The 17,470-nt window shown below is 46.9% G+C and overlaps 1 protein-coding gene across 13 annotated transcripts in view; it reads right to left on the reverse strand.

Annotated features, from left to right (window-relative positions):
* The window catches only part of LOC147626114 (protein MICRORCHIDIA 2-like), a 109,667-nt gene extending 97,481 nt beyond the window's left edge, over positions 1–12,186 (reverse strand). For 2 of the 13 annotated variants that reach the window (XM_086817688.1, XM_086817679.1), the window contains exons 1-3: positions 11,717–12,035; positions 11,371–11,564; positions 10,627–10,965 (exon numbers count right to left, since the gene is read on the reverse strand). In XM_086817688.1, coding sequence (XP_086673814.1) covers positions 10,627–10,954 — 328 coding nt within the window. In that variant the 5' untranslated portion in view covers positions 10,955–10,965; positions 11,371–11,564; positions 11,717–12,035. The other 11 variants (XM_086817689.1, XM_086817680.1, XM_086817683.1 and 8 more) reach the window with 10 other exon arrangements.
* Positions 12,187–17,470: the final 5,284 nt, after the last annotated feature.

Raw genomic sequence — 17,470 nt, forward strand, 5'->3', positions numbered from 1 at the left:
GTGAATACATCATGGCAGCCCGGGAGACTCTCCCTAGGTGCTGCAAAATACAAGCATCAGTATAAAAAAAACTGAGCGACTAAATCATACAATAGGGGGGGGGGAAGAGCCACACAGGTGGCCTGTAGTGCCAACGGGGGGATCCCGTGTGTAAGGTGTAGAACGGGCCACAGCACCAAGTGGTGTGGAAGGCCTGGCGCCGTAAGATCGCCTCATCCGAGTCTCCCCGGATGCGATCGTACTGTCCTCGCAGGGTGTGGATCAACTCCTGCCAAATCCCCCGAACAGTCTCTGCTGGTGGCTCTAATCTCCCCTCAAAGGCCGTAAAGCACCGGGCCCTCCAGGTGAACCAGATGGTGAGGCTGCTGAGGAGCTCCCATCGTAAATCCCTCTCATGTGTCCAGCTGGCGGACGAGAAATCTGGTGCCGGAACCAGGCGAGGCTGGCCCCTAATAAATCTGATGGCCTGACTGCCCTGCTCCATCTCATAGCCCATAGCAGGCCCTGACAAAGTCGACCAAGCAGCGGCACCCCACGTAAACATACCCTCTGGAGAGAGGGGAGCCAGAATACGCAGTATCCGCAGCCAAATCTGCTGTGCCTGAGGGCAGTCCCAAAGGCAATGTCTGTGTGTCTCCATAGGGTGGCCGCATCGGACGCAGGCCGCCGGAAGACCGCTGTAAACTAGCCAAGTGCCAACTGCTGAGCCCCTGTGGGCGACCAGCCACTGAAAAGCCGAGATCCTGCGGGCCTGCCGACTAGCCCAGAGCCGAGCCCAAAAATCCTCCAGGAACTCCTGTGAGAGTCCCTGCAATCGCCAATGCCCCGCTGCCGCTGGAGAAACCGTCCTCCTCGCCGTCAAAATATGCCGTCCCAGCCGAATAGTATACTGGAAAAAGGTGATCTCTGTGGCCTCAAGGGATGCATAAGGATCATGCCACTCGTACTCCCCGGGGTCCCACTGTAGCCGGGCCAAGGGGCGCGCTGCATATGCCCATATGCGCCAATCCGGGAGCACATCAGCAGGGTCATGGTCAATATGCCACTTCCGAGAAGCGGCAGCCACTACCCGAATCCTCTGGAAGGTGCACTCTGCAACCAAAGGCAACTCCACCTCCACTCTCTGGAGTCTGCCCTCATCCTGAATCTCATAGTAGAGGCATCTGCCATCCTCAGTGCTAGCTCTGACAGCAATCAGGATCTCCAACTGCGTAAAGGCTCCCATCCACCGTGGGGCCACTGGCTCGAGAGGTGTGAACCACTCCTCTGTAAGTGCCTCCTGAATATCATCCCTCATAATCAACCCCCCTCTGAAGTGACTCGGCCTCTCCACCTGGATCTCCTCTGGTAGACTGCACAAAGCCTGCCAGTCTCCAAAACTACGAGCTGGGCCTGCCGCTAAAGGTCCCCAAGCTAGACGAGGCCGAGAACCCAGCATATGACCCTGCTCCGTACGAACCGCTGGGCTCCAGATGAGCGGCTGCCTGGCCCGCTCCTCAACACAAGAAGGAGGCCGCTGAGAGAGCCCCGGTCTCAGCAGCTCCCAAGCTCTCAGGATACTCAAAGCAAATCTGTCCTCCCATCCTCTACTGAGGCATGTTCTCCTCATCTCTATGAAGATCCAGCGAATCTCTGGTGCCCAAGTACCCCCTGAAGGGGGCGCCCGAGCCTGCAGTCGCTGCAAGAGGAGCTCTTTCCAAGGCTCAGCGCCTGGAAGCAACCCCCGAACAATAAGCTTCCCCAATAAGGCTCTACTCTGATCGACTGGATCTATAATGCCCAAACCGCCCTGAGCCAACGGAAGTGAAATAACTGCCCACGCAACCTTTGCCCGAGCTGGCTGACCGTCCCGCCCAAACCACAGAAAGTTCTTGATCAGCCTCTGTACCTAGCTGATGCAAGAGCTCGAGAAAATCCAGCAAGACGTAATGTACCACATGGTCGCTAACAGCACCTGATTTGCCACCACCACCCTCCCAGCCAAGGATAGTCGAGCTGTACTCCAATACAATAGCTTCTTCCGAATGCTCAGAAGAAGCGGGGCAATCTGCTGCTCAGGTGACAAATCGAGGCCAATCTGGCATCCCAAATACAGCACTGCTGTGCCTGGAGGAATCCATCTAAAACCGGGGTCCGAGCTCCATGCCAGAGTGGGAGCACTACTGATCCAAAAGGCCACTGTCTTGCGCCAATTGATCAATGCTCCCGAGGCTGCACTAAAAACCTAGAGCGACTGCTCAGCCCGAATAAGATTGGCCTCTTGGCCATGCAAAAATAAGCCCGTGTCGTCTGCGAACTCAGCATCAAGCAAATCCTCCCCCCGGACTGGGAGCTGAAGTCCTCTCAAACCAACCTCCTCTGCCGTCAAATACATACTCATAGCCTCCGCAAAGAAGAGAAAAAGGAAAGGGGCGAGAGGACACCCCTGACGGACTGATCTGGTCAGCTCAAAACTCGGCCCCCGTCCTCCTGCAATCAACACCTGGCTGCGAGCTGTGGAATACAAAGCTGCCACCCCTCTGATCCATCCTGGCTCAAAGCCCAGGCGAAGCATAGTGCCCTCTAAGAATCCCCAATCAACTCTATCGTATGCCTTCTCAAAATCGAGAAGCATCACGACCAAGTCCTTGCCAAGAAATCTAGCTCGGGCCGTCGCCTCCCAGAAAGTAAAGATGTTGTCAAGGATATTGCGCTCCTTGACAAATCCTGTCTGAGTAGCATGAATCAACTCCCCCAGGAAGGGCTGGATCCTCAAACTCAAGGCCTTTGCTAAGACCTTGTAGACAGTATTGAGGATCGTAATAGGCCTCCAATGCCGAATGTCATCTGATACTCCCTCCCCCTTGGGGATAAGATAGATCAAGCCCTCTGAAAAGCTCTGCGGCGGCATCACCCCAGTGTCCAAAACATGCTGAAAGCCCCTGCGGAGGCCTGGCCCCAAAAGGTCCCAATAGCGCATAAAAAAGGCCGGCGTCAGTCCGTCCTCCCCTGGGCAACTATGTCGCGGCAGGACCCTCAAGGCCTCGGCAAGCTCAATCTCTGACAGAGGCGCACCTAGAACTGTACGCATATGGTCTGTGACCCTCCTCTGCACATGGGCCCACACAGTCTGTCTGCAAACATCTCAATCCTCAGTGGCTGGCTCCGCTGAAAGCAGGTCACTATAAAAAGCAGTGGCAATGGCTCTGATCTCCCCGAGCTCAGTAGCTACCGATCCATCCGGTCTACCAAGCTGGCGGACTCCTGCTCGCGCATGACGGGATCCAGTGATCTCAAAAAACTCCCCAGTCACTCTATCACCAAGCTGCGTCCACTGAGAGGCCTGACGACGATAGTAAAACTCATGTCTCTGCTCCTCTACCTCTCTAACCTCCTGGCGTGCCTGGCTCAACTGGGACGCCACCCACTCACATGCAGGCTGCTGCTCCTGAAGGCGCTGTAGCGAAGCAAGGCTGCGTCTCAGCCGTTGCTCCCGCTCGCGAATCTCTCCCAGTCATGTCAAAGCTGCAGCGTGCAAAAAAGAGCTAAGATCAATGAGTCCCTGGGCACACTAGCCCGCTGCATCCTGGTCAGAGCACTGACTATCATGCCAGATCCTCTCAATATCCTCAGCGAGACTGGGATCTGCAAGTACCCTCTTTGGGATCCTCAACTGCAAGCTGGGCTCCCATGTCCCCTCCTCCAATGTCAATATAACTGGCGCATGATCTGAAAATGAGGTGCCAGCGAGAATGCCGACGGAGCCCCCTCGCTCCCCTAACCAATCGCCCTCATAAAAGCGATCAATCCGTGATAGATTAGTCCCTCCCTGCCGGCGATCCGACCGAGAGAAACTAAGACTGTCCTGAGACTGGGAGAAAGCCCCATGCTGCCATGCATCAGTGATGCTCAGTGACATGCAAAACCGGTCCCAAGCTGCAAGCTCCGTGCCGTGCACTGTAACATGACTGCCTCCCACCCTATCTGCCGGGTCCTCAAGCATGTTGAAGTCTCCCCCAACACACCAATGTGCGGCCTCTGGCAATGCATCTGTAACCTGAGTCCAGAACTCTGCTCTGGCACTAGCATGATTAGGCGCATAGATGTTGAGCACACCCAATACCTCATCATGCATCCTCAGAATGACATACTGTGCTCTACCAGGCACAATGATCCCTCGATCCACAATGGCCTGCCGCCATACATCTGCAATAACCATGCATACTCCTCCCTGTCCACCCAAAGGACCAAACCCTGCAGACCAAAAAGTGTCCCATCTACCAGGCATCACCGAACCATATCTCCGGATCCTGCTCTCACCCAAGTGGTGCTCCTGCATCATCAAAATGTCACTGCTGCCACCAACCAGGCATCTCTGAAGCTCCTGCCTCAAGCAACCTCGATAGCGTATAAAATGTGCTCCGCCAAGGCCTTGTACATTCCATGAGATGATCCTCATGGATGCCCTGCTGAGGTGGATGCGGTCTCAGCCGTGCGGCGGGCCTTCGCAAGCGGCTTGGATGGAGAGTAGTCTCCATCCGAACGGCTGCGAATCTGCCCACCCGGTGTAATGCAAGAATCCCGGATCAGGCGCCAGTGGCTGTGGCCCATGGCGACTGCCTCCTGCTCTGACAGAGAAACCTCGTGTATACTCACATATCCAGGGTCGCGTGCCAAGTCTGCCACTATGCGCACGACCAAATGCCGAATCCCTGAGGTATCCACACTCCCGGGATCCAAGAAAAAATGAGCCAACTCCCAAAGTCGGCCTATCACATCTGTCACCTCCAAATCGCTCATGTGGTGAGAAAACTCAACTGCCTAAGTCTTCAAAGTGCTGAGAGCGAGCTCTAGAGTCCACTCCCGATCACAAGGTCCACATAGAGGGAACGAGAAGGCCACCGCTGAGTCTAGTGCCTCCTCCCCGCGGGCCGGAGGTATCACTACATGGACTCGAATGGGTGCTGGCTCATGGGGGCCCTCTGCTCCAAAAAGCCGTGTAAAGGTATAATCAAAGGCCTCCGAGCGCTGTCTAATGCCAAGGCGACTCAGCCGACTCCGGATAGATGAAATCCGTGAGGCCCTAATCGGCATAGGTCTCCTCTGTGATGCTCGAGCGAGGTCAGTGCTCAGCGCTCTCCGGACTGCAGGTGAGCGCCAGGGAACTGCCAGGGTCTCCCGGGAAGGTGAGGCGGGCGGAGGGGGAGGCGAAGGAGGTGGAGAGGGAGCCGCTGCCGAAACCGGAGCGGGGGCGGGAGGAGGCGAAGGTGGAAGCGAGGCGGTGGGAAGGGACGGGGGTGGGAGGGGTGAAGGAGGGGGAGCTGGCATCTCCTGGTCCTCGGTCACTGCAGGGGTCTCCTCCTGAAGGGGAGCAAAGCTGTTCCTCACGGGAACCCAGTGAGGCTGAGACTGTGGCTGCTGCTGCAGCGGTCTCTGGGCGTGCTGCTGTGGCTGTCTCCCTCGGCGGCGCCCCTGTCCAGGCTGCCACTCCGAGGTCTCTGTGGCCTGAGCAGGCGTCCCTGAGGCAGCCTGCCGAGCCGAATCTGTGGGCGGGCCATCAGTAGCCTGCTGTTGTGGTGAGGGTCGAGGTCTCCTGCGAGGGCAGGCCTTGGCCAGATGACCGACCTGCCTGCAAATGAAGCACTGGTTCGGGAGCCCCGAGAACTCCACTCTCTGATCTATCCACCCCCCCCTATCCTAGGTAGCTGAATGACCTTAGGAAGGGAGGAGATGTCAGACACCAACACTCTGACCGAAGGTAGCCCAGCTGCTTTGGCCACCACTGAAGCTGCTGAGGGGCCCGTCTCTAGTACCGAGCCCACCAATGCTCCGAGCCTGGAGAGGAGCGGAAGATACTCCCGGCGGAGACCAGGGAAACAAACTGTAATATGGAAGAGGCGCTCTCCCTGCTCCGCCGCTGCTGGGTCAAATCCATGCTGCCAAGGTCTGAAGAAAGCCCAAGCACCCCTGATGTCCAGAGGACTCATGGCAAGGACCTTGGCAGCGCTCTGGGCGGCCTCGAACTCGATCTGATAATGGCCCCGGCCCAGGAGCTGTACATCCAGGATCTTGCCCACATCTGCAAGAAGGCGAGCCTGAAGAAGATCCCTGACCTCCCCTCTGCTGGGGCGAGTGCCGACTATACGGCAGATGGTGGAATGAGCCTGGAGGCGTTCCACCTCTGCGGTGAGGCTCGCTTCCCCTTCCGGCGAAAGAGAAAGCTTGATGGGGATGTCCTCGGGGGCGGGCGAGGGGGCTGCGGATGAGTCCCTCTGAGGCGAGGCGGGAGGAGTCTCCATCAGAGTCTGAAGCTCAGGCGAAGGCGAGGCGAAAGCGGAAAACCTGCAAGAAGCGGGCTGCACACAAAGAGGCGGAAGACCGAATGAAAATGAAGAAAAACAAAACCCGGGGGCGAAAACGAAGGAGAAACCCTAAGGGGGGGGCGGCAAAAACGTGAGGGAGGGGAGGCGGGGCGCTGCTGAAGGGAGGCGGGGGCGAACAGGCGGAGAGGTGGGGGGCGAACAGGCGACAAAGGGGAGGGGGGGCGAACAGGCAAAGAGGGGGGAGGGGGGGGCGAATAGACGAAGAGGCGGCTAGAAGCGGGGAGACAAAATGGCGAGGAGGGGGGAGGCGCAGCAGCGAGGCAGGAGGGAGCGCAACGGCGAGAAGAAGGGGGCGAAGGCAGACGGGGGATGGAAGGGCGAACAGGCGGAGAGGTGGGGGGCGAACAGGCGACAGAGGGAGGGGGAGCGAGCAGGCGGGTGCGCAAAGCAGGGTGGAGGCGGGAGCTTCAGCGAGCTAGTTCGGATTCATGTGGTCGCCTCTATTTTGTAGATGTTGGAGGGGAGTTAAACAATTACAGCTGGCCGGCTCCCCACATTTGCATGGGGACAGCCAGCTTCATGGTGTAGTGTGGGTTGGTGGCCATGCACCCACCCACACACACACAAAGGGTTAAGTGTGGCTCCCCACCTTGGCCCATATGTGGGTGCCCCTAAAGGGTGCCCACTTTTAAATGAAATGTGAACTTAGAACCTTATAAAATGAAAGGTTACAAATAAACTATTAAACCAACAAGTGCAATACACTTACCACCTGTTCACACGTAACAAAACTCGTCAGAAGACAGAGCAAACTTCACAACTCACTGGCAGGCGTCCCCGCTCAGTAAGTGACACGTCAAGCAAGCAAACACAAAAATACAAGTCATGCGAAAACAGTTTCAAACATGCAAAACATGAGTGCATGTGCAAATAGTATCATGGACATATCTCCCGTTCATGGAACAAGTACAATCTGTCGAGCACAAAAAATGGCACGACATAAAACATAAATCCTGGTCTTCCTATGGAGTGACAGTCCCATAGGTAAAACACAGTTCCAGGCACGAGCCTCCCTATGGAGTGACAGTCCCATAGATAAGACACGGCACAAGTACTGGCCCTTCCATGGCATGACAATCCCATGAATTGAACACAGTCCAAGTCACACACGAGTGGCACCGGTCTGACTCCCGTCCATACGACACCATCCTGCTAACACACGGGTGGCACCAGTCTGGCTCCCGTCCATGTCAAGCAAAAATACTGGCCTCTTCACATGAGACACCGGCTTGGCCTCAAGCGAATGAGACACAAAACTGGAGATGGACCAAATGGTCGGCCAATTGGTGACATCCCCCCGGGCTTCTAAAGAGTTGTCCTCAACTGAAAAGCCTCAAGATATGCCTGCAACAAGTGGGGATAATCAACAAAATAATCCTCATTTACCCACTTTGCATCAATAGGCAAATAATTTTTAAACTTCACAAGGTATCTCCTGGAAAGCTTTCCTACAAATAGCTTTCGCTCCTTGTGAAAAACAATCTGTTCTGGCTCGAGGATCTCCTCAAGCTCATCAATCTCTGGCGGATCTTCTATGAGGCTCGTCAGGATCTTGCCCCACATATTTCCGAAATAGACTCACATGAAATGCCTTGTGAATCTTCCAATGACTAGGTAAAGCAAGCCTGTATGACACTTCATTGATCTTTTGAATCACCTTGAAGGGTCCACAATAGCAAGGAGAAAGCTTAGGATATGATCCTTCTTGTCCTGGCCTCTTCCGAAGCCTGGCCTTCTCAAATTTCAACAAAATTCAATCACCTTCTTTGACTTGCATGTCCCTTCTATGCTTGTCAGCAACCATTTTATGCTTATCTTGTAACCTTGCAATGGCCGACTTCCAAGTCACGACCATATTCATCAGCTGCAAAAATCTCATCCTTTGCACGAGGAATGGATGGCAATACCACTCTGCCATAAATAATCTCAAACGAAGCCTTTCCCGTGGAGGCATGGATTGTATTGTTGTAGGCAAACTCAACAAGTGGAAGATACTTCTCCCATGCAGTCTTTTGATCTGCCACATAATACTTCAACAAATCCAACACGGCTGAATTTGCATCTTCACTTTGGCCATCCGTTTGGGGATGATAAGCTGATGAAAACTCAAGTTTAGTACCCATGTTATCAAATAAAGCCCTCCAAAAAAGGCTCGTAGTCCTGGGATCTCTATCTCCAACAATGGATTTAGGCATACCATGATGCTTGAAGATATTAGCAAGAAAAAGCTTTACTATATGATCAGCTTTAATGGTTTTCTTGACGGACAAGAAATGAGCTTGCTTGCTAAACCTGTCCACAATGGTCCAAATAGCATCATTCCCATGCTGGAATCGAGACAAGTCCATAATAAAATCCATAGTAATACTTTCCCAAGGTTGCGAGGGAATAGGCAATGGCTAAAGCAAACCTGGAGATTTTTGCCTGTCAAATTTCACCTTTTGGCAAGTAATACATGCACGTACATAAGCCTCAATGTCTTTACGCATGCTTGGCCAAAAGAAATCTCTCTCAATCATGCGTATAGTAGGCATGATACCTCTATGACCAGCATAAGGTGGAGCGTGACATTCCTCCATAACCTTTGGATGCAAATCCTTCACAACACATAGACAATTATCCTTCATAAGATAACCCTCGTTGATAACATAAGAGGCATGTGAATGACCAGCCATCAAATCAGTCCATATATAGCAAAAATCAACATCCAAGTGATACAAATCTCGCATAGCAGATAAGTCCCTGTGAGAGGCCACTGAGACTGCAGCTACATAAGAGTCGGCAATCCTTTTCAAGAGAAGCCTAGGGCTTGCCAAGACTTGTACTACCTTTTTGTACATTATGAATATATTGAAAACTCAGCTCTCTCTTCTCTCCATCTTTTGCTTTCATTTTGCATCAGGTTGTTCCAAGAAAGGTGTTTAGGGCTGAAAGAAGACTCCCAGAGCTTCCACATGTGACATATACAACTCTTCTTTTCCTCCCCTCTTTGTTGCTTGCATCTCTCACTTGCACAACATTGTCCTAGTTTGTTTCCACTCACCCAATCCTCTCCTATCCATTGGGTCTCTCTCGCTTGCACAACACTATCCTAGCTTGTTTCTACTCAAGCCCAATCCTCTCCTATCCATTGGGTCTCTATCCATGTCTATCATGTAAGACCTCTAGAGTTTTTGCTTTCTAAGTCCTTTTCTCCGCTCACCTTCAACCTCTTCAGAAGCATGATAGTGCAACAATGCAGTTCTAGCAAGACCACTGGTGACTACCTTCTTTACCGGTCAAGGTTGCATAAGTACGACGTACCTTATTATAAGGTATGTTTTAATGTATAGTGTGGTACTGTACCGTATTGTATGAATCTGTACGTGGCAAGTTTTTTTCCCCCCTTCCCTCCCCCTTTCGGGCCCCGCGCAACTGACCTTTGGCCCAAGATCCTCCCGTAGTTATCGATTTTTCATCACCCCCTATAGCCACTTATTTATCCACCTATAGGCGATGCCGCCAAGGAAGCACCTGTTGGTCCTAGGCAAACACCTTCACCACTTGAGCTATCACCTCATTGGCAAGTACGTGGCAGTTTTTTAAAACATTTTGGGCCAAAAAAAACTCTAGGCCAGCCACCGTCGCCGATTTTAGCCAACTTATGCAAAGTGCGAACATAGCCATCCTCTCATTGATACAATCATTGCAACGAGAGATGATGATGTGGTGCCAGCCGCTGCAGTCACCGCCATTATAGAGCCAAAGCTCAGAGTATGATAGCGAAAGAAACATGTTGACAAATGGAGCTCTCATTTTGGTAATTGTGTTGTTGAATGTTCAAAAACGAATTGTTTTTTCGTTCATTTTTCTGTATATATATGTACACTATATAGTACATTTTTTATGTTTCTACGGACCTTACGTATTTAACGTACCTCAAAATCTCAACCTGTACCTGAATGCGTACCTTACCATACTTTTCCACCTTGATTGGTTATAGCCAAGGCACATCTCACGCTGTTTCATTTTAATGGGAGGATTGTTAAAATATACCAAGTATTAAAAAGATGGCTGATTTCAAAGCTACATATTACACATGGAACAGAACAAGAAAGACACTCTTGAGTTTGGACAAAAGAAGGATCCCACTACCATAGAATAAGTTAAAAAATTACAAATGTAAAGCAAGTAAACCCAGTCAAAAACAACTTCAAGGCTACAGCATTATAAACATTGTTCGAAAAGTAAAATGTTCAGAGAGTAGAGACAGTGCAGTCAGTACTTGGGAGGACGCTGACTATAGTTGATTGTACTTCATAATCGCCTGCCTTCCAAAACTGGCGAGTTATCTGTTTCCCTTGTACACCTGCAGCACTTCTGGGCAGAGGAGGTGCACCGAGAAATGTGGGTGCAGTGTTGTGTTGGTTGGTTGCAACATCTTCCACTTTCATTCTTATACTCTGATTTCCCCCCTTTTCTTGAACGTGCCTGGATACAGCATCTTTTTTTACGTCAGACTGGTCGTTGTTAGACCGGGGAGACTTCCTGTCTGGAGATTCTTCACAGCTGTCCTCACCATCACTGATCAAGTCTATGACATCTTCCTTCATCCTGTCTACCTCTGCACACCAGTGGGGCTGATGAACAGATTATAAATCTCGCTAATGAACACACTCTCATCCTTACTAATGAACGCACTAATAAGTAAAATGCCAAAAGAACCTTACACTGTGTGCACATTGGGTGGATTTTCCGACATTATGTGTCATTACCTAAAGTGCAAAATGCAAGAGAAAGTGTTTTCCCAACATTATATATGGTTAGCTATAATGGGAAATGCAAGAGCAAGTGCTGACGCTAATAACCGCATTGCATGCACGCTCATGATGCAAATTAAGCATATTCAAATGCAAAAATCAAGAAGTTTGATACATGCGGGCATGCGAGAAGCCATGAATGAAGTGGCGGTTAGACAGGTGCAACGGGCAATAACTATAGAATGAGCAAAAATCAAAAAGACACGTACCAATTAAGACCGATATGCGAGCTTAACAGCAGGGAAGCGAAAAGACAGCCGACAAAGGCTTGCCACTGTCGATCTGCCGTGCATAAAACCCTTGGCAAAAACACAGGCCGCGGCAGCAGGAAGGAGCTGCGCCTTCAAAATATGCAGACGATATGCATCAGGAAGCCCTTAAACACAGTCGCAGCAAGGAAACCCTAGAAAAGAAACCGTAGTTAAAAACCCGGAGTAACCAATGTGTTTAACTCCTTCAAGCTGTCCACAAGATACGGAGCATCAGGGAAGAACAGTCACAGTGAAGAAACCCTAAAAAAAAAGTCGGCCATGGCGAAGGGTCTGGCAAGGAGACCTAGACAATGAGTGTTGATCTTTGTAAAGAGTCTTCCTTCAAGCTCTGCGAGAGATGTGCATCAGGAAAGCCTAGAAACAACAGCAGAGTGTCTGCACCATAGCATTCTCCTCCTGCGCAGCAAGAAGGTGGGCCCAGAGATAGAGAGAGGCAAAGCTCTTCAGGAGCAGAAAAATACCAGATTCAAGATGTGCAGGCGGTATGCATCACGACAGCCTAGAAGAAACACAGGGCTTCTGCAGCGTGGCCGTGACCTGCAGCAGCAAGCAAAACTAAGGAAGCTCTTATGAAGCTCGTCGTAAGACAAAAGGGGTAAGAGATTAAATTAGGAGAGAGGGCGCGGGATCTCGACCGTATCTTAATCTGGAGGCGAACTTTTTACTTCGGGTCCCGTCTTCTCTTTTATGAGAGCTCCCGCGAACTCTTTCAAGAGAGCCCCCTTTTCGAATATATTTCTGTTTACAACGGCAAGAATGATCTCGATTAATGCGCATCCCAAGACTTAAATTACACATTAATTCGGTCTTTGCAGAACATTAAAAGGCACTAACTATGAAAGATCAGGCAAATCTAAGTCAACATTAGCCACCCTATCTTGTACATCAGGTTTCTTCTCACTTATCTCCAATTAATTAACATCACTACAAATAGTTAATTACAACACTTTCTCTTCTTACTTAACCCATAGTTAAACCACTTACATCATGCACATCTATGTTGAATGAAGACTCTTAAACCACCCATATTTAGCAATCTAGAGTCTACCTAACCTTTCCCTTTACTTTTTGTATACATGCTTTTTATAGGTCTGCCATGTCATGTGCATTGCTCTTATGTAAGGCATCCTAAATTTAGCATGTTAATACTATTTAAAAATTGTGAGCCCATTTTGATTTCGCTTCAATGTGAAAACAACCAGTTCTTTCCACACATTAATTGCAAATCATCCCTCACAAGCCAAGGGAGAATGGCAAAGACCTTTACGATAAGGTTCGGGCAACTATGATTACCCTTAAATCAAGAATTGACGCTGGTACTAATAATGATATGAGCTAAAATGGACACAAGTACCATTGCTCAACTCCAACTAAAATCCATGGGTCTGGTTGATATTTTCTTACAAGGGTAAAGACGCTCAAAGAACCTTTACACATTAAATTTTTGATAAGCGAAACAAACTTGGATGGACGAGGGATATTACTCTCAACACTAGCTAGTTGCTCAATCCGTATGTTATATTATTCATGTTTTACTATGGGCTGCAAATGTGTAAACATCCTAAGGCTAGTATTCCGTGCCTATATATGTGGCCAAGTGAATGAACAAGCAAGATTTAACCTTTTTTTCCCTTCTTAATCTATACCAAGTGAAACTAAACTATGGAGTATGTCTCTTTTTTTCCTTTCCATTCTATCAATAATATAGTTAAACCACTCAAAATAGACAACGTATGACCTAAAGTTGTTCTTTCCATTACTGCATTAAGTAAAACAAACAATGCACATTTTGTATTATGTCAAGTGAAGCCACCAAAAATAGAAGTCTAGTCTTTACCTTCTTTTCCCTTCACTTTTGTCTATATTCATTCATACTATAGGCTTACCATTTCATGCTGACTACACTTTAAAAAAGCACTAAATCTAGCATGTTATTAATGCTGCTTAAAAACAAGTATTGGGAACATTATTGTTTTGGCCCACAAACCTTCCAATGTTATAATATCCAATGATGTCCACACACTAACACAATGAGTATAATATGAGCTAAAAAGATAAACAAGCAAATATTAGACTGCCCATCCAACCGAAATCCACAGATGTAAGTTTTTTTCAATACCCTCGTTTTAATATATAAACTCTCGAAGGGTACTTACAAGTTGAATTTTGACAGGCAAGGGAAACTTGGATGGAGGGGATGTCCAAACACTAACACATATGAGCTAAAATCATGAACAAGCAACTATTAGACTACTCATCCAACCGAAATCCATAAATGTAAGTTTTTTTTTCAATACCCTCATTCTAATATATAAACTCTCGAAGGCCACTTACAAGTTGAATCCTCACATGCAAATGAAACTAGGATGGAGGGGGGTATTGCTCGTCCAGTAATGACTAGTTATCAAGCCAGACTTTTCCCATTTTATAGTGGGTTGCAAAAGTGTGTAAATGTTAAGGATAGCATTCCTTACACATCAACAAGGCCAATCTACTAGAGTAGCCTTTATAAATGGACAAGAAAGATTCTCACTATTTCCTAAGCACATAGAGTGTTTTAGTAACCCAATATACCAAATGGATCAGCCCTCCCCACCTTCTCTGGATTACGTAGTTGTGAAAGGCTTGGCATAGCAAGTTTTTACATGAGCACATAGACTATTTTCGTTAACCCCAAATGGATCAGCCCCTCCCTCGCCTACTCTAGATCACATAGTTGTGAAAGGCTTGGCGTAGCAAGTTTTATCGATAGTAATTTCTTTACACATGCCAAGTACACAAGAGGGTACACTATTGGTTACCCAAGCCTTTCACATAGTTGTGAAAGGCTTGGCGTAGCAAGTTTTATTGATAGTAATTTCTTTACACATGCCAAGTCCAAAAGAGGGTACACTATTGGTTACCCAAGCTTGAGGTATCAACAAAACACGGTACAGTGTTGGTTACCCAAGCTTGAGGTATCAACAAAAGTGGTTCATACAAGTCAACCATCAAGGCACTCATGAAGTCAATAGCTCTATAGGTAGCTAGAACCTAAGATGTGAGGCATGACCATTATAAATCTCGTGATCATATGGGTAGCTACTAGCACCTAAGATATAAGGCATGACCATTATAAAATCTCATGATCACATAAAATGAAAGGATTAAGGTACTCACTAAGAGAGCAATCAATTATGGCCACCTTGGCATTTAGGTGTACATGATGTCTACGCATATTTATGTTGTTACAAACTTTTTCCCCTCTCTCTCTCTCTCTCTCTCTCTCTCTCTCTCTCTCTCTCTCAAATTAAACCACTCAAATCGCACTCACTCCTGACATAATGCTAAGTCCTAAATTGAGGTCTTAAGAGCATCATGAGATCCACATGTTTATCCTTGAAATTTTTTCCCCTTGATTTGATGATGTGAAGCTAACAAACCACGAAAGAAAGTTTTATAGAATAATTATCGGCGACGACAAGCAAACATTAAATTTGTACCTTGTGTTGTACATAAAATGCAGACATATATAAGCATAATTTTATACACTAAAACATCTATCAATAACAAAAGAACTCACTCTTTATCAAGTATGCATGCCACTTTGTATGAATTACATCACTTGATCTTTATGTCTTTTAGCTTATGTTGAGTATATGGAGACGTCCTACTGGGAAATAGATGTGAAAACAAAATAATATTCCTTAAAGTTTAAAATTTAAAACAATTGCCTACTCGACATAACATGCATGAAGATTTGTATCAATGAAAAACTAAATGTCTCAAACATCAAAGTACATGCTTATGCAGTTTGGATATTTAAGCTTATGAGATTATGCAAGCCTAAGACTATACTTGGAAGTTTTACTATTAGTGACTATACAAGTGGAAATTGATTCGTTTGGTCATCTTCAAGCATTGGACTAATCTCCTTTATTAAGTAAATCTAACCTTGTTCTTTGCATTTTGTCACATTATGTGTGAATGATGGAAAGTTTCATTTGAATGAATGATATTCCCATCACCTTTCATGCAATCTATATCTACATTTTTTACCTTTTTCTCTACCACAAAACTAGATACATGAACATGCGGAACATTTGCTCGAGTTCTTGTGTGCAACTCAAGAAAATGCTCACCATGGAAATTGTAGCCGCAATAAGTATTGTTCATGTGGCTAGATGTGAAAGTGGAGTTATAGAACACGACTCTCAAGGATTTTATTTATGATAGTAAACAACCTAAATAATGCTTGCCACTTGGTGCCACTTAATGAGAATAAAAATATTTTCTTCTTATGGATGTTTTTCTTCAACATAAGCCCTCAATTATTACAAATACTTTTAAGTTTCATATACTCATGGGGGTTAACAATAAGGTTTATTCAATGACCATTTGAGAATACATTTATCACGAAAATCACTCTCGAGTTATCAAGAATTATATTTTCCATTTTATATCAGAGACGTCCATGTGTGTCGTGCCAGTGGGGGTACGTGTGATTTGATATTATGGTTACCTATTTCTCATGACAACGTTGGGATTAACTAATGTGTTTAATTGATCATTTAACTAACATGGATTATGTCTATGAGTATAGGTAGTGAGATGTGTAAGGGTACTGCTTGAAATGATACATTGTATGAGGGTACTAATTAAGGTACCATACGGATGGTGGATTGAGCAGTGGTGTGAAGTTGAAGATTATATGCTAATTGTGATATTTTGTAATAGCATTTAATTGATCATTTGTAGCCTATCATATGGCTAGATTTTATGTGTGTATGTGCACAAGATCATATTTTGTAATAGCATTTAATTGATCATTTGTAGCCTATCATATGGCTAGATTTTATGTGTGTATGTGCACAAGATTATTTAATGTACGTGTGTGCACAAGTAGCGGTATATATATAAGTCTATTTGATTTATTATTGCACAAAGATTTTAGCATGTGTAAAGCTTTGAAGCTTTGGACAAGGATTTATATGTAAGCCAAAAGCTAAAAGTGGAAAAGGTGTAATTATTGGCTTCAAAGGCTAAAAATATAAATATGACATAAATACTATGTGTGGGAGAAGGAGCCACACACATCGAGGGGGAGATTGCACCCAATGCTCTTCTCTTTGTGTTGATAAGTATTTTCTTGTTTCTATGCTATGATATGGTGTGTTAATTGAAGGTGTGCATCTCTTGTTTATTTGAATTTTAAAACTTACGTAAATAATGTTAGAATTAGGGTTAGGGTTAAAACAATGCACACACACAAGATAGAGAAGTTTAAGAGCACACAAACTCACTAGATTAGAACGAACAAATGTGTTTCAGATATAAAAGATAAGTACACACTCCAAAATGTGTGGATAAGAGGGTGTACATACGCACAGGAAAAAAAACATCTTGGCGAGGGAAAAAATGGCACGGCGGTCCTAAGTGTGTTCACACACATCACTACCATATAATGCTACAAATCCCCCCCCTAGAGTGATGATGTAAACACGTACAGGGTACGGCCGATCAATTCTGAAAAGGCAGTAAGCCTAAAGCATAGCTTCGAACTTTTTACGAGGAAAAAACCTTCGTGAATAAATCTGCCATGTTGTCATGTGTAGGCACATAGACCAAGTTAATCTCTGCTATAGAGAGTCTTTCCCTAACATAGTGGTAATGCACCTCAATGTGCTTAGTGCGAGCATGAAACACTGGGTTCCTCGCAAATGCGCTCATCAATGTGTTTCGTCCGCGCATGGAAAATTGGATTCTTGGCTGCTAAGATTGTCACAAAATATAACAACCTTTCTCTCCACATTCAACCCCAAATCACTTGCGTAACCAAGCTACCTCACACGCTGCCACCGTAGCTCCTCTATAATCTGCCTTTATACTCGACAAGGCAAGTGTGGGTTGCTTCTTGTTGCTCCATGTCACAGCAGCACTCCCCAATGAAAACATTAATTCACTAGTAGATCTCCTATCTGAGATGCTACTTGCCCAATCTCCATCTGTGTACCCATATAGCTCCGATGGTACACTTGCTGCATAAAACAATGTATAA

Source organism: Cibotium barometz, chromosome 23 (assembly GCF_041138505.1).
Source record: "Cibotium barometz isolate CiBa-2024 chromosome 23, ASM4113850v1, whole genome shotgun sequence".
NCBI classification, from domain to species: domain Eukaryota; kingdom Viridiplantae; phylum Streptophyta; class Polypodiopsida; order Cyatheales; family Cibotiaceae; genus Cibotium; species Cibotium barometz.